This window comes from Teleopsis dalmanni, chromosome 2 (assembly GCF_002237135.1).
Source record: "Teleopsis dalmanni isolate 2A chromosome 2, ASM223713v2, whole genome shotgun sequence".
NCBI classification, from domain to species: Eukaryota; Metazoa; Arthropoda; class Insecta; order Diptera; family Diopsidae; genus Teleopsis; species Teleopsis dalmanni.
In genome coordinates this window covers 117,076,602-117,102,374 of record NC_051847.1, presented here as the reverse complement: position 1 = coordinate 117,102,374, position 25,773 = coordinate 117,076,602, and the positions used below count along the sequence as shown (strand labels likewise).

The 25,773-nt window shown below is 35.2% G+C and overlaps 1 protein-coding gene across 1 annotated transcript; it reads right to left on the bottom strand.

Annotated features, from left to right (window-relative positions):
* Nucleotides 1-24,358: 24,358 nt before the first annotated feature.
* LOC119677928 lies at nucleotides 24,359-25,342 on the bottom strand. Its single transcript, XM_038089513.1, has 2 exons — nucleotides 24,502-25,342; nucleotides 24,359-24,446 (listed from the first exon to the last, which is right to left on the bottom strand). The coding sequence occupies exons 1-2, from the start codon at nucleotides 25,330-25,332 to the stop codon at nucleotides 24,438-24,440; spliced, it is 840 nt and encodes a 279-aa protein (XP_037945441.1). The 5' UTR covers nucleotides 25,333-25,342; the 3' UTR covers nucleotides 24,359-24,437.
* Between the last annotated feature and the right edge of the window lie 431 nt (nucleotides 25,343-25,773).

Below are 25,773 nucleotides of genomic sequence, written 5' to 3'. Positions count from 1 at the left end.
ATAATACAGGAACGAACAACGATTTAGCGTTTGGATCTGAACACCTGGCAAACATCAGACAATTGCCAGTCATCCTGGTGCCGAAGTGGTACATGTTGGTGAACTCCGTGGTATATTGGCTGGGGCTGGTATTACATCCAGTTAGGGAAGGAACCAGCTGTGACAAACAGCTGTGCAGCTTTTCAATGACACCAGTTTCTTATAAAAAAAGCTAGTTGCTCCTTCGACATTGTCGACAAGCATGAAAGCTTCGTCTTATGCTATACATTAGGAGACGCAGTGGACTTGCATGGTGGTAGATATCGGCACCTATTGGAACTGCAAATTTTTTTCAGTCACTATTACCAATTGGTAAAACATGGTCGAAGGTCGTTGGCTCATCCTGACGCCCTATTGCATACATGTCCATCATGCGACACGCATTAAAAATATGGTAGCAGATTGCAGCAATTTATTGCGACGCAAGCAAAGTTAAAAAAAATGCTGACGAATGATACAGTCATTATTAAGAGACTAGTCCGAGAAAACATTCTAGTTGCGAAAGTAGAAGTTGTCAAAATTAAACTTTGAACTTTACTGCGATTTTTTCGGCAGTCGTGGTTAACAACTTGTGTTTGTGCCCAAACAGCTGGGCAGACTTATAAAGTGTTCGACTGAGTGGTGCGGTCTAGAAATAAAAATTCGTCAATAGCATAAGGGGGAGGTCAAGGAGGCAGTAGTTATGTTGATACCGCCACTTACGACACTAATCCACGATAGCAGCGATAGGGCAGTGCAGATTCGAGCATTTATGAAGCGGTCCGCTGCCAAAGCAATAAGAATCGTCCTTTCACTCGTAAACCAATAAGCACTAAGTTACAAGGTCGCATTTACATTTTCAGGTCGATTTTTAGCGAAACACACGTAAAGCTCCTCCGATCTCAGGTTTACTTACGCTTAATATGGTATCAGTGAAAGCTTTTTATTATATTCGGCACTCCATAAAATCATTGGTATTTCTGCATTACGTGAAAGTGATGCAAGGGTTGACACTATTATATGTCTACACTACCATATTAAAGGGACGTACCGTAGAAAATATTATAGTTAGATGGAAACTTTCCAGACAATCTTCCGCTGATTATCATTTTTGCCCTGTTATCAGAAAATGAATGTTTCTTTTTCCTGTAAGTTTTCTCTACTTTTGCAATGAGAATCAAAGGAAATCCGCAGTTTCTTTGTATGGATTTCTAAACACCAGTGACCAGAGAAAATTGCAGAAGTCACTTAATCTACTTCGATAAATTCCTATGATCTAATCTGTCTAATCTGTTGTTATTATCGTAACTTCCATTTATTATTAACTCACAGAAGAAAGAAGGAAGTACTGCTCTTAACGAACCAGAGGAAACATAAACTGGTATTTCAGGTGATGGATCTAGGGAAGCACCGCAGCAGACCAACCAGTCTACTTTTTTATTCCCTTTAATGTTCGTGTTTCCAAAAACCCAAAACAGAAAGATGTCAGCTATCTGGTTTAGCTCGCCAGTTACGTCTACATTATTTAATTGGCTTCAATAAACACTACACCTGTCCTTGATGCAACTTGCAATTAGCCGACAAGCCTACGTAATCTCTAAAATAATATGAAAATAATATTTTGCCTTGAGTATAAAAACAACTTCTTGTTGTTTTAATTTTTGAGTCGTTACTTCGAAAATGTTTTAAATGCGGTTTTTTGTTTTTTGATATTTCAAACTTTTTATATACAGATGTTGTGCTTATGTATCTCTACACGTGTTTCAGCAAATTCGCTTGTGCCTTCATCATTGACGTATCATTGACCGTCCATCCCTCTTTCCTTGTACTCTTCTATCACCTGGTGGTAACATATTAGCACTATTTTTGACAATATTGACAAGAATGAAACAGTAGTCTGGTATCTTTATTGTCTGATCTTTACCTCTCAATTCTTCATATTTACAGCAGGCGCTCTGTGGTTAGCGTGCTTGTCAACTAATTTTTCTGTGGTTGCAGGCATAGGTGTAGTGAGGCTCCTACTACCTTTATCATCTGATATATTACTGTCGATGATTTGTTGGCTGAAAGGCATAAGGTAGTCTTTAGTGAAGGTGACACTAGCATTCCCGATAAATTTAATAATAATATCAGCATCTTCTCCACCGAAGACGGAGGCAGCTTTTTCTCGTCCGACCGGTAAACCGACGTTTGAACCGACGTTCACCCAAACCGAATAGGTAACTGGGAACCATATAAAGAAATGCAAAGGGAATTAAAATACGCCATTCGGTAGACTAAAAGACCAGCTTGAAAAAATTTATGCGGCCACATAGAAACTTCTGAGTCTAGCCAAGTGCATAAAATTCTTAACTCCACCCCAAGATCCTACACTGTTTCCGGGCTCCAAATTGTCAATGCACTATCTCTAAAAAGGATACACAATTTTTAGGGAGTGTGGTTTCCGATGTTCATTCATCAACACAGGTCGGGCCACCTATCTTGGTCAATCTCAGTTCTTTTTAAAAGACCAAAACAAATCAATTGGGCCATTTAAACATTTCAACTGTACAAATCTCCAGGCCCGGACGGCATTATTCCCGCTGATAGTCAACAGGGCGAATTTTTCATCCTTCTTTGCCTTCATAGCATACACAACAGTTGCCACAAAGTTATGTATATCCCCAGTTGCTGAAGAATTGCTCGTGTAGTATTCATTCCCAAGAATTATAGACAAATTAGTCTATCTTCCTTTCTTCTGAAAGTACTGGAGATGGTTCTTGATCTTCATATCAAGAACACTAAAGACCCGACACTTTATATTACTGCATGTATATTCTAATGGGAAGTTTGTCGATATAGCACTCCATGTACTCTTTTCGCAATCTCCTTTTCATCTCCTATAGGAAATACACATTTGCAATTTTTCTGGATATCGAGGGCGAGCTACACAAAATTAATTGACGAAACAAGAAGAATAGCTGCCTTGCAAATTAAAGGAGCTCCACGCCCACGAGTAGCATTTTGGCCCTGCTTTACTGGCTACCAATTGCTACGAATTTAGCGGCAATTAGACTTAACGCTCTTATACGTTGGACAAGAATCTCAATCAACAACATGTGCTCTACTCCAGACCTCAACTCTCTAATACCAAGCATGGAATGCTGGATCTTCGATAAAGTGGTCTCTTTTAAAACGTCAGATATTTTCACAAACAGCTCCAAACTAGATGAGCTCTAGCAAAGCAGGTCTCAGCTTTTTGCTTCAACTTCCAAACCACTGTAGTAATGAAGTAATGGCAATCTATTGTGCAGCACAAGGGGTTCTGGGCAATCAAATCCCTGATGGCTCTATTACAATTATTTCGGATAGTCTAGCTGCCATTAAATCACTGATACGCATATTAATTATTACTCAAAATTGCAGAACGTCCCTCAATGACTTAGCTAGGCATGTCAGAGTCCAACTCATATGAGTTTCGGGACATAGAGACATCTCGGGCAACTGCAGGATAGACGGGCTTACCAAGGCAGGCGCTCTTCTTGACATTAACTTCTCATATATAGGTATTCTACTTGCTACAGTTCAACTGGCAATTAAACAAAAATACCTTATCACAGTCATGCAATACTGGACTGACGACTGCTATTGTCAGTTACCTAGGTTGACTTCATCTAATTTGCACAAAAAACGCACTAGTAAGTTGTTTTAACTAAGACGAAACCTGCTCAGCACTACGGTATCTGTGTTGATGGGCCACTGTAAAAGATATTTTTTCTTTTTTTTGTTATAATAACAACTGGTCAACTTAACAAATATATGGACACCATAAACATAAGTGACAACAAATGTTAAAACCCAAAAAAGTGGAAAATCAATTATTGTATTTGTATATTTTGTAAACAAATAAATTTTCATTAATAGTTCAGAAGTGAAAAACACTTAATTGTTCAATGACGATGTAAGTGTAAGAAAAAAATAAAAAGAAAAGAATGTTTGACACAAATGAAAAACATATTTGTTGATCTTTGCAAATGCAGCAACGAAGGCGATTCATACAAGACCGACATTTCTGCATCCTTATAATCACCCCTTCGGATTGTATGTTTTTGGCGTTTTATCCGATGTTGATAATTGTGGTGATTGCACTAAGTTCGTGGATTTAGACTGTGATGCGCATTAGAGCTATTAGCTTTAACTTTGTAGTCCTTGTAGTCACCACAGTGCCTTCAGGGGACTTTCCTTAATTCCATGACAAGAGACTAGTAGTAGTGTCTTGAACTCTTGACAGATGTCATCCACATGTGGTAATCTGAGATAAAGAGCCATCGTAGGCTAGCGAGTAAATGCGCAATTACTAAAATCAGTTTCAATCTGATATTCCCTAGTCTCCGCGCCCAGGATATCTTGTCCACTAAAAGTAGGTTTAGATACCTTTGATTTGCTTCTATGTATCCAGTCAGTAAGAATATAGACTTCCTTCAAAACTAGCAAATTTTTTCATCATGTGTCAAAAAGTCAGTCTTTGACCTTAGCAATGGAAAGATTGGTATTCTATATATATATATAGGTAAACAGAAAAAGTTCTCTTTAAGAGGGGTCTACGCTGTAACGACATTTTTGGGGTGACGTTTAAAAATATAATTTTTGCTGGGGTCCAGGTCGTAACAATAATATTTTTATATGCTGACACAGAGTTTGGGTTGACAGGAAAAAGAAATGTTGTTTTGTAATATTTTAATAAATACTTCATTTACTCCAAACAAAAAACATGTATCAAACAAAATGCACTTATACATCATATAAATTACTAGGTATATAAAAGAAAAGAAAGAAATACTTTGTAATTTGAAGAAAATATTTTTGATGTAGATCGAAGAAATTATTATCCCCGCGCGTGATTATATCATAGCGGTGAACTTATGTCTCCTGAACACTTAAATTGTATGCTCCCAATTACACGAGATCACTGTTGTAAAGATAACAATGCGGCTTCGGTTAGCTTTAGTTAATGTGTTGAGAGACTTCTGGCAGGACAGCGTGGCGTCACAGGTTTCTCTTTTCCTTTTCGTAAACGACGAAAATATAATAATTTGACTGAATGTACCAGGTTAAAACAAAAAAAAATGATAATAATTTAATAGTTTGACCGAATGGGCCAGGTCTATACTACTTTAGCTGAATGAGCCAGATTTTGGTTTAATGAACCAGTAGGCTGAATAAGTCAGCGTACTTGTCACATTCAAAGTGAAAATCCAAATCCTCGTCCATATCGAATGAGATTTTCTGTATATTCTTTTATACAGAATATGAGATTTAATCTTTCTGCTGTATATTTTGTACTATTTATGTTACTTTTTTGTGCTTTTTGTGCTTTTCTCGTGTACTTTGTGTTTTGTTTAACAAAAGCTTTCATGCTTTGACATTTCTTGTTGTTTGGAAATGTTTGTTACATATACTTTGTTACATGTGCACTAGGGTGCCATTAATTTTCGAAAGTCGGAAAATTGCCTGCGGCACCCTCCAGATCGGTTCATTTTACTAAAAAAATAATCTCTGTGAAGTTTTAGTTCAATTGGATAAGTGGAAATGGTGCCCCAAGAGCCCCAAAGATTGGAAGTTAACGATTTTTTCCATAAAATTCATCTTTGATTGCTTATATCTCCGACATATTTAATTTTACATAAAAACTGTCTTCCTAAAAGTTATAGATCTATTAAAAGTAAACAATTCACCTATACGAAGTTTTTCTATATTTCTAATAATTATTGTGTAAAAGAAAATATAAGCTAAAGTCACCAGATTGCTAGCTTTGCAAGTACTATGAATGAATATAATTTGAAACCCTTCTAGTAAGAATCTGAAAAGCGCACTCTATGATGTTGCTCAGAATTGAAGGGAACACATTTGTTACAAAAAGTCGACCTCATCTGCATACTCTGCTTTCACTCCAACCTGATTAAGCCTTAGAAGCAGTGAGCTCATTGTTATTATTCAGAATTGAGGAGTTAACACTTTTCGTTGTGGTGTAGGTAACTCTCTTGACATATTTCTTAATGGTTAGACTGCTCATCTCCGCATTTATGATTCTGTGTCCAAGCATTGATGCCACCCATCAAGAGATATAGGCCAGGATATTTATTTCGTTCAGCGTCTCGTGAATGGCCTCAACCCTGGCGTTATTGAAAGCCCCTTGTATATCTAAGAAGACAACTAAACTGAATTATTTTCATCCTAGAGATTTTTCCACAATAGTTATTATCTCATATAGAGCCGTCTCCATGGACCTCCCTTTGACATAAGCATTCTTGGTGTTCCATAAATTTGCAAAACTAGGTAAATGATTGAATATGATTGAGCAAAATGCAGCTGCAGAAAATCAAGGTAAATTCTTCCGAAAATTGTAACATGATTGGTAAGACCACATCAGGACCAGGACTTTTAAACAGGTAAAAGAAGACGATAGCTCATTTGATCCTTATAAGCCCTTAGAGCAACCTTGTATGGACACCCCACCTTGGTACGATAGCTTTCGTTGAAAGTTTTTCGCGCATTCTTCTGGAACTCAGAAAGCCTCTCGTACCATCATGATGGCCTACAATTCTTCGCATAAGAGCGAGGGCACAATGTTTAATGAAAGATGAGATGTTATAGGCGAAGGAGTCTACTCTACTCTCTAGTTCCCTAGTGATTTATTTGAAGCCGGATTATTATAGTATACTGAAATTATCTCAGTTTTTCTTCCTATGATTACTTTGAGACTGTTTAACTTATATGGGAATATCCATCACAAACTTAATGTATTTATGATCAGAGGAGAAGCTCTTGGATAAGACTCTCTAGTTATTGATCACTAAAGAACAGGAAGTCGTGCAAAGTGAAATGTCTTAACCCTCTCTATCCTACATGATCGTACTAGAAGGGTTACCCTTATTACAAACTTCAATATTACATCTTAATATATATTCAAAAAAACACTCATCTCCATCATTGATTTCCAAATTTTCCCACAAGGAGTGCCAGGCATTGTCATCACAACCCATCAGCAAAACTAGCTGATTGGTCTGTGTGCAATAGAGAACCAGTTTTACTCTCACTGGAGGTGTCTAAAAAAGAGGGACACCATTAAGATAAGATAAGAAAGAACGGGGTACTAGCTCCCATTTGAGGAGAGCACTGGGACCATGATTGATCTTTTGTGCTACAAAAGACCCTAACCGAATGAAGGCTAAAATATCGGTCGTTGAGGGCCTCTTAATGTCGGAAGGGGACCAAATGATCTCCTCCTGGCCCAGATCAAGGCAGGGCAGTCACGTAGAATGTGGCTAGTTGTCTCCTCTGCTTCTAAGCAGAATCTACAATCTATCTATTCGGACAGGCCCATTTTGTTGAGATGGTAACGTAGCCCGTGGTGCCTCGTTAGATATCCCACCAGCAACCTAAACTCTGTTCTGCTGAAGAAGGATATCTTATTGTAACTATAGGGGTGAACCAGCTCTTTAGCTTGACGGTTATCTCGACTGTCGCGCCAGTAACGATTTCTCCCGGTTGAAATCCAATTATTGATTATAGACCTAGTTGTAGACCAACTTAATTCACAATAAGGTCCTGGTCCACAGATTTGAGTGGCGGATCCTGCCCGTGCAAGACTGTTGGCAGACTCATTACCATTGATTCATTTGTGACCAGGCATCCTGCACAGCGTCATTTCATTATTGCTTGCTAGCTGTTGCAGCGTGTCATAGCAGTCTTTTGATTGCTACTTGACTATTTGAATAGATACAGATTCAAACGCCTTTCAACCGCTTGTTAATGTTGATACAAGCGCAGACCTCGATGGCGTGAACCTCTGCTTGGAAGACAGTGGGCCATATACGCAGCGAGAGCGAGATTCTGGTGCGAGGACCAAATATTACAGCATCAATTCCTTCTTTGGTTTTTGAACCATCAGTGTACCAGGATATTACTTTTGGTTCGGAACCAGGAGTGCCATTTACCCAGTCCAATCGATCGGGTGTGAGGACTTCGAACTTCCTACCGAAGCGAAGTTCCATGTTCATGCGATCTGTCCTATCGCAGATCTCTATGCCAGGAACTAGTCTGCAGAGAGAGTTTTGATTTTCGAGACTTCATGTTGTTGACAGGGTGTAGCCTATCTGCACTCACAGCTGCTGTCTTAAGAGATGCAGAGGGGTGCATTTCGCTTTATTGAATAATCTCCTTACTAGTTTGCGCTTATTAGCTAGTTGCGAGTTCCACCAATTACCCTTACCTCTAATTGAAGCATTGCCTGCAACCGTGCTGTTGAAAAAGGAGGTTAAAAACACCTTACTTAAATAGTTTGCGGCCAACTCTATCTCTTCTTAGAGATAGAGTCTTAGTTCTTAGTGGCCTAGCTAGAGAAAAATTTGCGGAACCCACTAAGTCCCTGTATCTAAGCCAGTTGACTTTCTTTGGCCGGTACACATTTTCTTGCTGCTCGGATATACCGGGAATTTCTAACCTAATATGTTGATGGTCAGAGAGGGACACTTCGTCCGACACTAACCAGTTCCATATAGATTCCTCAATACCTATGGTGCATAGAGTGAGATCTAATACCTCTTCTCTAATTGCATTAATAAAAGTGGGTTTACTACCTTTATTAGCTATACTTAACGACATAACGACATAATATAATCTAATAGGTACTCACCCCTTTTGTTATCGTTACTGCTCCCCCACACTGTATGGTGAGCATTTGCGTCACAGCCCATGATTGGCTGCCGCTCAGCGGACTTGCAGAACCTGATCAGCTGTTGGACTGCCGATGGTGGAATGGTTTCTTCATCACCTGGGAAGTAGGCAGAAGCCATGACTATATCTGTAGCCCCTCCGTATGTTGGGACTTCGACTAGAACCGTAAAATTTTAAATACAGGTAAAATTTTACCGATTAAGGGTGTTTTATTGGTAGCGGTCCGTTGTTTACCTGCCGGTCCGTTGCCGTGCCCGTGGAAGGCATTGTGGATTTAAATAACGAGATGGGAATCTGTACTGCACGCCCCCTAGCAGAGTTCACAGCCTTGCTTGTGAAGAGACTTGTATCTAGTTCCTCTTTCTCAGGGACAGTCACGGTTGGGCAATTATCCGTAAAGGTTGTTGCCGGATCCTAGGATGACTGAATGGGCCCTGAAAATTGCTTGAACCACTCCGTAGTTTTTGCATCACTGCAGACGATAAGCAGCCTCACTGTTGTAGGTAAACACCCTTTGAACTCCGGCTGTATATCGTCGTTGTGTTGCTCAATAGCAACATCAATAATGGCTTCTTGGAGAAGCGTAATTTGCTCTGTAGAGAGCGAAGTGTCTGCGGGATCGGCCGACACAGCTAGGCTGTACGATGGCTTGGTAAGCCCCATACGAGCCACCTTAGGTTTTTTGCTGGATATCAAACTGGGGGATTGCTCCTCCGATCTGACCGGCTTGTTCGCAGGCGGATGCTACATAGCGATTTGTAGAGCCTCTGGACTGCTATGGCCTGAAGACATAGGCGCCTTCTTTTGAGGTGAGTAAATTTTGGGGACTCCAAAATGAGGACTTTTGTAAGACCATACTACCGGTGTCGGAATCACCAGATTCAACGGCTTCGGAATTTGAAGACAAAACCTCAATAATTTCTTGCCGCCTTACCTGAGATCGCGACAAAGTTACTGCTGGTGCATACACCATTTCCGCAAGCGGCGAAGTAGACGGTGGCCTATCCGGGTCCATTTTGACGCATACAGTCGCACTATGGAAATGGGTGGTGGCTTCCAGCCCAGTGGCCGGCACACACTCAGCTACAGATGATTCCGTAAAGGAATCATTTGAAGTTGATGCCTTTAGAGTGACATCAACCTCATTTAAATTTATATTGTTTAACTTTTCCATGCAAAATTATTTATATTCGGGATTGGAAGGTCACCCACGACATAGCCCGTTTATCGTGAGAAGATGTGTCCGCCCGATTAGCAATTAGCCAGCACCCATAGTAGAGACATTACCATACTATGGACCTGTTTCTAGCATTGACTTAGGGCAAAATATAAATTTAGTTCTAAGTTTTGATCCACTTATTATTAGTTTCGTTTTTAGAAAGATTCAATGAATAATTTATAAATTTTAAAAAAAAAAACAAAAATAAATTCAATTGTACCATTAATTTTTAAGTTAATTTGTAATAAAAGTCAACTAATAAATTAATTTAACTTGTACGGCATTTATTTGTACGGCAAAATCGAAAATAAGACGCGAATGGCTATTCTTGCATACAAAATTTTACGCGTGATTGAGCCATTCCATCACATTTTGTATGAATGCGTCCCAACACCGTTCGCATGCGTACCAAATATGATCCAAATACAAAGGAATACATTGAACACACTCTAAATAAATACTCTTCATGACATTTTGACAGTTTGCGAAAGCTGTTTTTAACATATTTACAAAAAAAGGTAAACAAACGTTTGGTGGTTGCATTTTCTGAAAAACGATGCATCTTTGTTTAATACTTCTACTTCCCAAAAAGTAATTAATCGAAGTTAAAAATACGTTTTAAGTTTATATTGTAAAGTTTGAAGGCATATTTAACCTTCATGCAACACTTTTTTGGCACAGGCCAAAAATCAAATCAACAGGCAAGTTGAAAAATCAGCTGTTTAAAATGAGAACAAACGAATTACAACGAATTTGAACACACCATTTTCAGCCAATGTAAACACCATATTAGATAGTTTAGTTTGTTTTGAGTAAGTTTGTTTTAAGTAAGTTTGTTTTAAGTAAAAACTATTGTAGTTGACGTATAAACTAAATAAATTGCATATAGTCAAGACATTAAAATAAGTACCTTCTTAAAACATTGTAAAGGCAATAGATTTGTATTTGTTCTGTAAAATTAAATGAACAGCAGTTGAAAATATGAAGTAAATAAAAAGCAACAGCAATACACTTAACGTCTTCAGAATTAGATTTTACTCACAAAAATTTTAAGTCGTTAATTTTAGTGAAGCCAAATTCAAAAATCAGTCTATTGTGAATGTTTACTGGATATATGTTGCAAGATTCCAGTCTACATTGAAATCATATGAGCGTTTCATTTATTAATAAATTCAAATATATAAATACATAAATTTAATTTCATTAAAAAAAAATGCTTATCATTATCCATCCAATATTTATTTTTTCTTTTATTTAAATTTTTAATCTTTAGTGTTTGCAATTTTTATATATCATATTGTATAAGTTAATGCCGGTGACACTTAATGTCACAAATACCTAATTAAGCTAAGGTTGCAGCGTCGACAATATAATTCAATTCATGCTAAATAGCATGCAGGTGCTATTATCATTGCCCCTACCTGTTGCAGATGCAACGTGCATCGCAGACGATCGCATTTCTCGTGGGAAACTATGCGAGCAACAGTTCCTTTTGATGCTGCATATTATTAAGTTAGACTATAAGAACTAATGTAAGATTTTATTCAAATCAGTTTTTTATCAATCATAGAAATAAACGGTTCGGAGTAATCCGAAAGGAAAGAAATCGTAAAAAACTTATTAATTTATATAACACAACAAAAAACATATATAAAATATATGTATTTATCATATATGAAAATTGCCAATTTTTTTCAAACAGACAATGTTGTTTTTTTACAACTTTGAAAGAAAAAAATTTCAGCTTATATATACAGAAGTGAAAATAAATTGATTTAATATTACAAAAATTGAAAAATGTACTCTTCCTGTGTGTGGCAATGTTAACTAATATTTTGTTTCCGTATATTTACAAGTAAACGTTTCTTTCAACTTATTAACTTGCTTTTCCTTCATCAAATTTATTTTCATATATTTTTTTAAGCAGTCAGAAGTTCTCATAAATAAGTGAGACAACATCGAAACAATAAGTAGGTTTAGAAATATTATTTGCTTCCACCATGAACACACGTTCTGGTTGATTAAGTATACAGGACTTAGCTACCTCGAACAAAAACTTGTTCTGTTACTAATTGGACATGCAATTTCGTTTGCTCACACTGAACACACTACCGGCAAATTCTGCATTTTAAATGTTTTGCGCGAGTGCCAATAGCTTATTGATTGGCAAATTTTTTGTGTTTATAAAGTATATATTTCAAACTAAACTTTTAAACTTAATGTAATAGTAGCTTAAAATAAAGGGATGTGTTAAAAGACTGCAGAAGTAAATGACATTTTCACAGTTTTGAAATATACCGAAATGCTGGCGGTATTGGTAAGTAGAATTTAGTAAAATTATTATGTATATATATATAATAATATATGTTATTGCTGCCTATAGTTTGTGAATGTATCATACAATATTACAATATTATTATATATATTATTTAACAAATAAACCGCATGTCTTAATTGCTTTATATATTAGAAGACGTTTGCACCTCTCCACAAATGCCGTTACTTGCTGATTTCTGTATGAAGACTGTTGGGTTTTTATACGTTGGAAACCATGTGCTTTTATATTTCCAATTAATTGTTTCTCTTAATTTTTTTTACGGTAAGTCTATATTAATATAAGCTTTTATAAAAATAAATTTCCATATTCACATACATATATTTACAGTTGATTATACCATTCCCTTCTCTGCTAAACAAAACTTGGAGATTGTTCATACGTGATCGAAATGGCAGATCGTTGCATTAAACAAAAAAGATTAAAAAGTCTGCAATGTTTAATATAATAAAAATGTTTATTGTGTCGGCACCTGTCCTTAAACAAAAACGCGGAAAACTTGAAGCAACGCAATTATTTCAAGTACTTTGAAGTACTTTCCAACTTCTGTCGGCTATACGTCTCGAAATTATGCGTTTTTTCAGACAACCACACATCTCTTGCCCTACCCAAAAGCAGGCTTGTTTTCAACGTCACCATAAGAGCTATAACTACACGGAGTTTTTTCAGTTATCAAAAATATGTTAACTTAAAAGTGAAGGAGAGCAGTGAAGATGCTAACATGCATACTAAAACTATGCAGAATTCATTTGTATGAATTTTTGAACTTTGTCTGGAGGCTTACTATTGTAGCGTATATGAACTATCACACAAATATGGATGAAGAAGCACAGCTTCACCGTCAATAAATGTAAGGTTTACTTTGATCCGCTTAATTTATGGTAAGTACATGTGTTTAGTTTTAGTTAAATATGCTTCTAATTTTAAAAATAATTACAGTTATAATATATAATAACGTTTTAAAAATACAATATGGCTTAGACTGGAGAAAGAAAAGACACAATTAATGTTCAAAGAAATTCCAGCTTTACTACTTGACTAACATGTAAAAGATCAACCTTTATATGTTACTTTGCTGTCATTTTTTCATGTATATCTCTGCTTAAATATAATACATTTTGCCTTGTATCTGATGCATTTTAATACGCATCAAAAGAACAACAAAAGAAACCGCGGCATTCTTCCTTTTTGTTGTGTGCATCATATATAATCGATTAGAGCAGCTTTGTGCGCATATCTTAAAGCGAACCATCAGGAAGTTCGATACAATTCTCATTTGTCTGCAGAAAAAAGTATTTAAAGACGAGTAAAAATTTACAATAATGGAAATCAACGGCAAATTGACGAATAAGTGAGACAATTAGATTTTCTAAAATTATTGCTAAAAATATTATATATATTATTAAACAGATTAACAATTAAATGCATTAAAATATATATTTATTATTAGAACAATATTATCAACTATAGCTAATTTTAGAAATAATTCAATTATGTTCTTTTTTGTAGTTACTAATGCTGTCATAAATAACATTGAGTTGAGTGTCATCGTCATAGAGACATGTCTACAAACAAAGAGAAAGAAAAAAATGATTACATGTCTTTTTGCTTGATTGGAAGGTACAAAGCAACTAAACAGATTTGATATTTATTATATATCTGAAATTAATGGATACACATAATTCTACCAGTTTTATTGATAAACATGCACTTTAATTTGTTGTGATTCTACAAAACACAAGTAATATTGTATAATTATCTATTATATATCAAACATTATAATAGAGCGCGTTACAGTGATGAGAATTCTAGAATTATGTCCGTTACAATTAATGGAAGATACGGTTTTTGTTAATAATAACTACAGCTAAGTACTTTAGCTGTTACAGTTGATTATTTTCTTACGTTTTTTCTTATTTCGGACTTCTTATAATTAAAGGTAAGTTAGTATTTTAATATGTTAAATAAAATTTATTTGCATATTTAAAAATACTTACAGCGCACATTGACTTAATGCCATCCTTTGGAGCGATTTACCAGTGTAATAACTTAATTCAAAATTATAATTCAACGAAATATAATAACCAGTACCAAAATAAATAATTCAACTACATGCAAGAATTATGAAAAATACGAAATTTAAAACAATTCAAATACCATGCCCGCTCTTTCACTGGTAAGAAATAAATACCAAAAATCATTATGATCGTGAAATAAAATACTATATTATTGAGTAAGCATTTCTGGAAACATATTTAAAATAACTATATGTAGTACATCTTTCAATAAGTTTCTGATGTAATCACAAAACAAAATTTTTGATGCCTTTTCTGTAGTATGAAATGTCTTTGTTTTCAAAACAGGACTCATTTTTTTGTCATTTACTTCTTCATTTCAGTCAAATGTCTTTCCATAGGTCATCTTTTCGATGTCTCTAAAAAAACTAGCAGTCGCTAGCGGCTAGATCTGCAGAGAAGTGTTGGTGAGGATGAGTTTAAAGCGTAATGCATTTAATTTTATAATAGATTTCACAGATTTATAAGGCTACTTGTAGTCGGATGAGGCCAAATACAGCGGTAACCAATTCAAAAGCAATGAATACAGTATCTTCAGATATCTTGTAGGTGTGAACAATCTTTTGTATATTGACTTTTAGCTGTTTCAAAATTATTTTGCCCAATTATTTCCATTTTCGGAACAACTACCAAAGGGTTAAGCGCTAGCGTTGAAATTCAAAATACATACAAGTCAATAGTAGTAGATTTTCTTAATTAAGAGTCTGAACACAGCTTATTAAGTCACCATTTGGCTTTAACAGTATTTCGTTTTATTCCAATCCAAAGATAATCTTTAATCAAGTCAAGAACTTCTTTTTATTCATTACTTGAAAATTGCCACTGTAGCCACTGTATTATTAAATTTTGACGGTTTGTCAATAGTGGTGATATATACTGTGACGATTTTTTCCAACACGTCACAAATAAATTATGATAGTTGAAAATAGCATGAAGTTATTATAGTAAACAAATAAAAAAACCCAACAACAGAATTAAAACTATTTTTGTCGAAAAAAAAATATATGTATAGCATGAAGTTATTATTATTATTGTAAACAAACAAAACAATAGAATTAAGCTATTATTAGTAAAACCAAACCCACGGAAAAAAAAATATTAGTCTAAGCTATGAAAAAATATATAAAGTATTAATAAAGTAAAAGGAATTATTTTAGAAAGTAAGATAATAATAAGTAATTATAAATTATCATAGAATTTAGTTATCAAAATTAAGAGAAACAATAAATCTCTTGAAAATACAAATTAAGTAATAATACTTCCGATTTCTTTGAGGGTAATTATTTTTGCAAAATTTTAATAATAAATATGCAGCGAACAACAACAGCAGAACATAGCGAAATCAGTAGCAGGCAATAACAACTTAGAAGAAAGCTACACAGTATGCACTCAGAAGTCAGTTATCCCGTTATATAAAATCCGTATAAAAGGAGAAGCAAAGTAAAACACAGGGACTTGGCCACAGCACTTCGAACAGTGCACATCACCAGAGGGACTTGGCCACAGCACTTCGAGCAGTGCACATCACCAGAGGGACTTGGCCACAGCACTTCGAACAGTGCACATCACCAGAGGTTCAATCACAGGTCGTGAAGCAGAACACTTCACAAGGTAATCACAGAGGTAATTATTAAGTCATAGAACTGATTCCTAGCAACACAGCCCTATCGGTAGTGTTGTTTCCTAATCCCACAGTGTAGCCCAGTCGGTAACACTGAACCTAGCAACACAGCCCTATCGGTAGTGTTGTTTCCTAATCCCACAGTGTAGCCCAGTCGGTAACACTGAACCTAGCAACACAGCCCTATCGGTAGTGTTGTTTCCTAATCCCACAGTGTAGCCCAGTCGGTAACACTGAACCTAGCAACACAGCCCTATCGGTAGTGTTGTTTCCTAATCCCACAGTGTAGCCCAGTCGGTAACACTGAACCTAGCAACACAGCCCTGTCGGTAGTGTTGTCTCCTAGCCTACCTTTAGTCATTCTTTTGTGTTCTCTTATTTACAGGAGTTATATTAATTGTCCGTATTTATAATTACAATAAAATATCATTAGTACATAAGTATAACTATAAATATTGTAATAAATTTATTTTGAGAAAAATAATAAAAACCACGAAACTAACGAAAATAGCCCGTTTTTTAATTACGAGAAGATTCAGGGTTACAGAGAAAAAATATTCTTGTAACGACTCTGGGATCCGGCGAGAAAAACCCCGGCTTGAGAAAAAAAGGTTCTTTACAAGTGGCGCCCGAGCAGGGACCCTGAATACAACGTAGGAAACTTCGTAATATAATAATGAGTAAGGAGGATCCGATTTTAGCACGAACCTGGTTGGTCACATCACAGAACTCTTAACTCGAATAAAACGAATTTAAGAACTCTGGAAGGAAAAAATATATCAACGTATATCACACGTGGAATACAAAGGGGCAGATATGAGTCCTACAATGCGCTCATCCATTCAAACAATAGAACATGTGGAAAAATGGTCCTTCAGATATGACGGTGGTGAGGATCCATTGAGTTTCATCGAACACATAGAAGAACTGGCAGACAGGTATAGCATCGATGTAAACTTAATTCCACGCACAATGCCCTTACTTCTCGAAAATAATGCACTGATATGGTATCGCAACAACAATTGTCGTTGGCAGTACTGGACACATTTCAAGGTTGATTTTCTAAAGTTTTTTATCCCGTCTAGATTCTTTAAGCAAAAACAAAAACTACTGCAATCCATAGCCGTCGAAGAACAACAGCAGCAAGTTAAACAACAACGACAGCAACAACAGCAGACTAATCAACAACAAGAGCAGCAAGTTAAGCAACAACGACAGCAACAGCAGCAGACTAATCAACAACAAGAGCAGCAAGTTAATCGACAACGGCAGCAGCAGCAACTACAAGATACGCTAGAACACGGCGTACAACAACAAGATCCAAGACCTACCAAAGTGAAAATACAGCGAGATCCAAGGCCTATCAGAGAGAAAATACAGCAAGATCCGAGACCTATCAAAGTGAAAATACAACAAGATCCGAAATCTACTAAAGCACCAAAGTTACAACAATACCGAGATCCAAGTCCTATCAATACAACACCTAGCCGAGATTCACAGCAACCACAAGACACGCTAGAACACATCGTACAACAACAAGATCCGAGACCTATCGAAGTGAAAATACAGCAAGACCCGAGACCTAACAAAGGGAAAACACAGCAAGATCCGAGACCTATCAAAGTACAAAAGTTACAACAACTACAAGGTACACAAGAGCAAATAGTACAACAGCAAATAAAATTTATTGAAACACAACAAGGCCAACAGGAACAATTACCATACCAAATTAAGGAACGTTGTCTCGAAACAGATGACAAAGTCAGCACAGAAAACCAGCAACGGCAAACGAAAATTTGTTGTACAACCCAACCGGAGAACGATCAGATTGTCACCACGGCCCAAGACGAATTTTATAAAATATTCAAAAGCCCGAAGAAACGTTATAGAAGCCAAGCACTATAATTTACGACCCAGAGCATGGAAACCACAGATTGGCGATATGGTTTTAGTCAAAACACATCCGCTATCCAACGCTCAGGCTCATTTTGCTGTAAAACTAGCCCCAGAACCACCGCACGCAGAACTTTGGGAACGGATACAGAGGGACGCTCAAAAGTTAAAACGGGGCCGTCGCCATGTTTTTTATGTGCAAAATCAGGAAAAAAACATAAGGTGCTCATAGCAAATTCTGGTGCCATCCGGGTCGTTCCCCTTTCCAATGAAGGGAGGGAGTGTGACGATTTTTTCCAACACGTCACAAATAAATTATGATAGTTGAAAATAACATGAAGTTATTATAGTAAACAAATAAAAAAACCCAACAACAGAATTAAAACTATTTTTAGTCGAAAAATATATATAGCATGAAGTTATTATTATTATTGTAAACAAATAAAACAATAGAATTAAGCTAATATTAGTAAAACCAAACCCACGAAAAAAAATATTAATCTAAGCTATGAAAAAATATATAAAGTATTAATAAAGTAAAAGGAATTATTTTAGAAAGTAAGATAATAATAAGTAATTATAAATTATCATAGAATTCAGTTATCGAAATTAAGAGAAACAATTAATCTCTTGAAAATACAAATTAAGTAATAATACTTCCGATTTCTTTGAGGGTAATTATTTTTACAAAATTTTAATAATAAATATGCAGCGAACAACAACAGCAGAACATAGCGAAATCAGTAGCAGGGAATAACAACTTTGAAGAAAGCTACACAGTATGCACTCAGAAGTCAGTTATCCCGTTATATAAAATCCGTATAAAAGGAGAAGCAAAGTAAAACACAGCGACTTGGCCACAGCACTTCGAGCAGTGCACATCACCAGAGGGACTTGGCCACAGCACTTCGAGCAGTGCACATCACCAGAGGGACTTGGCCACAGCACTTCGAACAGTGCACATCACCAGAGGTTCAATCACAGGTCGTGAAGCAGAACACTTCACAAGGTAATCACAGAGGTAATTATTAAGTCATAGAACTGATTCCTAGCAACACAGCCCTATCGGTAGTGTTGTTTCCTAATCCCACAGTGTAGCCCAGTCGGTAACACTGAACCTAGCAACACAGCCCTATCGGTAGTGTTGTTTCCTAATCCCACAGTGTAGCCCAGTCGGTAACACTGAACCTAGCAACACAGCCCTATCGGTAGTGTTGTTACCTAATCCCACAGTGTAGCCCAGTCGGTAACACTGAACCTAGCAACACAGCCCTGTCGGTAGTGTTGTTTCCTAATCCCACAGTGTAGCCCAGTCGGTAACACTGAACCTAGCAACACAGCCCTGTCGGTAGTGTTGTCTCCTAGCCTACCTTTAGTCATTCTTTTGTGTTCTCTTATTTACAGGAGTTATATTAATTGTCCGTATTTATAATTACAATAAAATATCATTAGTACATAAGTATAACTATAAATATTGTAATAAATTTATTTTGAGAAAAATAATAAAAAACCACGAAACTAACGAAAATAGCCCGTTTTTTAATTACGAGAAGATTCAGGGTTACAGAGAAAAAATATTCTTGTAACGACTCTGGAATCCGGCGAGAAAAACCCCGGCTTGAGAAAAAAAGGTTCTTTACAATACGTTCGTTCAAAATACTATCAACCCTCATATTTTTGCCGATGAATTTTCCTTCATGCATCTTTTTTCTCTAGCCATTCATTAAATTGCGATACGTACAATTTTTTTTGACAATAATGCACAAATTATTCGGGAGGATATAGTACAACTTTGCTTTTTGAGAACATTTTCAATGTTGAATTTAATTGTTTTAGCAAATGTTGTATTGTTGAAGATTTTTTTTTATTTTTGTAGAGAGGTTTTCGATTTTTTTTGTATTAAGTGTAGAAGTTAAAGTAGAAGATTTTTAATTGGAAAATTTAAGAAATAAGATACAAGTTAAGGACAAAGAAAGGGGATAAATGTTTAGAGATCAAAAAATGAGGATACTTAGTTAATTGGTTTTCTTTATAGGCTGAATTAACATTGAAATCTAACAGGAAAAACTCATATATATTCGACGCTCTTAAACACTATAGTTTACTGTCGTTAAGCACATAAAAAGCTGTTAGTATAAGTTACTAAATTAATCCTTTTTAAATTAACCCTTTTTATTTATTATATTAAAATTGAAAGCTAAATAAAACGTCGAAAAATCATTTCTTATGTTCTTAATACGTTCTGAATTCTTTCTCAAAATCATTCTATTAGCACTTTTTTATGTTTAATCATTTAAATTGATTTTTTTTAAATGTAGTATAAATTTAATAGATATATATTTAATATATAAGTGCTTATATACTATGTTGTAATTTAATAATAATTGCTAAATTATAACGCTTAATATAAAAATTTTTATTTCAAATACATTTTATTGTTTTTTGTAGCATCTTCAGTCGAAAAGCAACTTTTATCATCCAATAACTCTACAATTATAACATATTTCATCTATATATCGACTACTAAAGAGCACACCGCATAAAAGGTTTAATCTGACAGCAGCAATAAAAAAGTATCTTGATGTGATCTTCGTACAGTGCTTGCGACGATTGACACTGATTTTACAACAAATAAAAGTAGTAATGGATTACTTAAGGTATTTTAGTATAAGTTTTTGTTCCATAAGGTTATGAGTTAAATATAACTAACAAAGGCATAGATTTATAATATTAGCTTAATAATTAAGTATCCTTGAAGACAATAATGTGAAATAGTTTTATACCCTATACTTATTTAAATAGTGTAAATACAAATTGCAAAGAGATGCAACTTTTAAAATGTAGTGATCTGATATATTAAAATAAATCTGCAGATCTTCGATATACAAACCATAAATATCAATTATGAATTCATGTGAGAAGTGAATAATCAAATAATCCACATAATATAAATTAATGAGTTATTCGTTATATTGTTTTTCGGACTACTTCGAACCGTTTATTTTAAGCTTGATTAATAACTGACTTGATCAAAGTTTTACATCAATTCTTATAGTCTTAATTTATAGTAAAAAAGTGCAGCATTAACAGGAACTGTTGTTCATGTAGTTTCCCACGGGAAAAATGATCGTCGATAATGCAAGTTGCACCGCATTAGATAAGGGCAATGATTATGATAGCACCTGCATACCATTTGGCATATTTCGAATCACATTGTCGATACTTAATATTTTAGTAGAAACAACCAACATCTGCTTTGTTCGACGGTCGTCACGCAACTGTCTCTTTTATTATTCTTTCTCTTAATTCTACCTTAGTTTACATGTGTATGCTTAATTCTATCTTATGACTACAACACTTATATACTATCATACATCTACAATACTTATACTACTACAACTCGGCCGTCCTGACCTCAAGGATCTCCTGATTCTTGATTTCTACTTTTAGACCTTAACATTCTAGTGTTTTCATTATTGTTAACATTTTTCTCTCTGTCATCTGACACCATAAATTTTCCAAACCACGGTTTCATATTTGAAGCTGCCCAAATACCTTTATACACCGCTTTAGAATGTTGAAACCCTTCTACATCTTCTATCACAAACCTATCGTTCCCAAGTAATTTTGTGATTTTATAAGGGCCTTTGAATTTAGGTATTAGTTTTTTTGAAACTCCGATATGAGTATCATAATTTCTTATCATAACATAATCACCTATCTTATATATTGTCCCTTCTCTACGCTTCATATTCACAAATTTTTCATTATATTTTTGAGCTTTTTGTTGTTTTTCTTCTGCAACGAGTCGTAGCTGCTCTAAATTCCTTTCTGGTGCGTTTTGTTCAATATCTACTACGTTCTCTTTAAGGCTATCTATAACTTTCCCTTTTTGATTTACTCCAAATAACATAACGCTCGGATGTTCACCGATCATTCTATGAACTGTATTGTTCAGGGCATATTCAACTGTTTCTACAACTTTGTCCCAGCTTTGTTCTGACTGCGCACTTACTAACTTAGCTATCATAGGTTTTAGATTTCTGTTAACACGTTCTACTTGGCCGTTAGCTTGTGGAGATGCGGTGGCTATTTTTATGTGTTGAACGTTATTAGCATTTAAAAATGACTCGAATTCACCAGACGTAAAACATGACCCTCTGTCTGAAATAATACACCTCGGTCTGCTATAAGCTCTAAAGTAATCGCATAATGCTTGCACCGCCTCCCTTGACTTTGTCGTTTTTGTTGGATAAAGCCTGACAAATTTAGTACACGCATCAACAACAACTAACAAGTGTTTCATAGAACACTTCTTTCCTTCAATCGGTCCAAAATGATCGATATGAACAACGTCAAAAGGACTTGATCCTTTCGGAATATTGTGTAAAAAACCTTCATGTCTACCACTTTTATCTGAAAAAGCAATACACTTTAAACAATTTTTTATATGAACGTCTACTTTTTTCTTCATGTTTGGAAACCAATAAGTTTTGGAAATTATTTCTACCGTTTTGTCAACACCTACATGACCCATTTCATCATGATATTTGTGTAATACGTTTGATTCCATTATTTCAGGGACACAGAATAATAGGTTGTTGTTATTATTTTTTCTATAAACTATACCATTACGCATTTCATATGTTTTACTTTCTGCCTTTTCCAACTGCACCTTAAGAGCTTTTAACTTACTGTCCCTGTTCTGACATACTACTAAATCCTGTTCGAACGAATTTCCCTCTACTACTAATATATTTGTGCTTCTACTTAGCGCATCTACGTGTTGCATGTTCTTTCCTGACCTATGTTGTACCTCATAGTCATAATTCTGTAATTCCAATGCCCATCTGGCTATTCTTGGATTCAACTCTTTTTTTTGAAGTGTGAGTGTTAACGAATTGCAATCTGTAACTATCTTGAACTTTCGTCCCGTTAAGTACACCCGAAATCTTTCTAACGCATAAATTATGGCTAGTGTTTCCAGCTCAAAACTATGGTATTTTGACTCCGTATCTGTAGTTCTCTTGGAGAAAAAGAATACTGGATGCCATTTGTCATCTTTTTTTTTCTGCATTAATACAGCTCCAAACCCAATACTACTCGCGTCAGTATGTAACTCTGTCTTATCATTCGGATCAAATAAGGCAAGGATCGGTGATTCTACTAATTTTCCTTTCAGTATTTCAAATGATGCTAACTCCTCGCTACCCATACTAAACCGTTTTTCTTTTCTGGTAAGATCATACAAAGGTTTGGCTATCAATGAAAAATTTTTTATAAATCTACGAAAATAAGAACATAACCCCAGAAAACTTTGTAACTCGTGAGCATTTTTTGGCAACGGAAAATTTTTAACAGCCACCAACCCTTCGTCATCTGCTTGTATGCCTTCACCGGTTATCCTATACCCTAAATATTTAACGCTTCTGTATAAAAATTCACATTTGTCTAGTCTTAACTCCAAATTATTTTTTACTAGTCTCTTAAAGACTTCCTCTAAAGTGGCTAAATGTTCTTCTACACTATCTGTTGCGATCATAATGTCGTCAAGATATATTATCACTTTATTATTTTTAATCATATCAGCAAAAATTTTGTTTACAAATCTTTGAAACGTCGAAGGCGCGTTTTTCAAACCAAACGGCATTCTTAAAAATTCGTATTTACCTAACGGTGTAACAAAAGCTGTGTATTTAACAGCTTCTTTATCCATATACACATGAAAAAACCCATTTTTCAAATCCAATTTCGTAAACCATTTTTTGTTACCTAACTTGTCCAATAAATCATCTATCAAGGGCATTGGATAATTATCTTTTAATGTTACTTTGTTTAATGTACGATAATCGACACACATTCTTAATTCGCCTGTCTTTTTCTTCACTAACACAATTGGTGAAGAAAATTCTGACTCACTTTCCTTAATAATACCTTTGGACGTATAGTCATCTAACATTTTTTGTAACTCATCTTTTTCTGTATATGCAAGTCTTCTTGGGGAGTAATTAAATGGTTTAACATTATCTAAACTGATCTTCATTTCACACTTTATCTCGGGTTCTTTTGGACGCACTGGTGTCAGATAACATTTAGTAAATAACTCTTCTAACAACACTTTTGTTTTAAATGACACTTCTGGACCAATATTACATTTTTCTTTATGTTCATCATTTATATCGATTGCTAAAATACTTTCTTCAAAAGTTTTTGCATCGTCACAATTACTGTCATCACTTAATTTTATATTTTTTTGATATTTAAATCTACTGTTTTCTTTTGGCTGATCTTTACAACAATTTTTCCATATTATCTTTGCATTGCTTTTTCTTAAAAAATCTCTACCTAAGACTGCTTGGCTGCCCATAGAATCATCAGCAACTACATAAAATTTAATCATTACATTTTTTTTATTCAAAAATATCAAACAACTTATTTCTCCAACTATTTTTAATTTACTTTTATTAAGGCCAAAATATTCTACATTCGAAATTTCATTTAACTTTACCGCTTCCGGTACACAACATTTTTTCAAAAAACTAATTGGGCTGCCAGAGTCTATTAGGCATTCTAAAAATATGGATACTTTATATAAGCCTATAATTGACATACGAAAATACCTTACATAATTATTTTGTTGTTCGTTGGCGTTGAATTTTTTACTGGGACAGACTGCAACCCGGTGTTCCAAACTACCGCATCCATAGCAAGCTCCGAATGGACGTTTCGGTTGACGACATTCAGCGGCAACATGCCCAGTCTTACTGCAGTTAAAACATCTTAAGCCTTGCTTTACTCGCCTTTCATTCGTCGACACTGTCCTAGCAGTATTTTGATTAACATCGCCAAACGCTGCTACCAATTTTTCTTTTGATTTGAACTGCTGCATCTTTGCAAGCATACGCAATTGTGGATCACGTATTCCATCAACAATGTATTCAACTAACTCTTCTTCCGACATATTTATCAGTAATGATAAAACAATTTTATCGTTGTAATAATCAACAAATTTTTCATCATCGGACCACAAACGTGTTTCAAATTTGCGACGCAATTGAACAATACTCTCTTTTGAGCCAAATACGGAAATCATTTGTTCGATCAATATTTTACTGCTTTGTGTAAGAACATTTGGTGTAGAGTGGAGCCAATTTTGTACTCTACCTTTTGCTTTCGTTATAATAAGTGTTCGAACTACACTGTCTTCTAATTCGTAAGCTTTTTCTAACGCTTCAAGTTGCGTAACCCAAACATTAAAATTGTTACCATCGCATTCCGGTAAAAATTCTTTTAATATTATGAGCGGTACTTCTATTCTTTGTACTGAATGTTCACATTCGCTTAAACTCGAAGTGTTTAATTGTAATTGAGTCATTTTCTTTGTCAATTCATTCTCTTTTTCAAACAGATCACGCTCTTTCTTAAGCAACTCAATTTCTTTTTGCATAAGTTGCATTTTTTTTATTTCTTCGTCTCTAATAGTGGTTTCTGTTTGCATTTTTGCTTCCTCCGTTTCTTTGTTATTCACTTCCTCCCTTACAATTTGATTTCGCTCGTTACTCATAATTTCACAATTTTGTACAACAGACTGCTCAACTGCTTCATCACATTCTGGCGTCACTGTTTTTTTTATACTCATCGGCGCACACTCACTGCGAATATGTTGTGGCACTTTTGCTAAACGAGCAATCAACTGCGTTTTGTTTCCACCTACTTGCAACTTCAATTTTGTCAGCCAATTTTTTAGCTCCTCCACCGTTAGATCATCAAAACATAAAACGTCAGCTATGCCATCCATTCTTCACAGTTTTATATAAATATTTTATATATATATATTTTATTACACACGGGCTTTAAAAAAAATAATTTTTTTTTTTTTTACTTGATCCCACTTCTG

What these genes read in the sequence shown, in the direction of transcription:
- LOC119677928 (XM_038089513.1), bottom strand. Translation starts at nt 25,332, where the DNA reads ATGCAACTTATGCAAAAAGAAATTGAGTTGCTTAAGAAAGAGCGTGAT.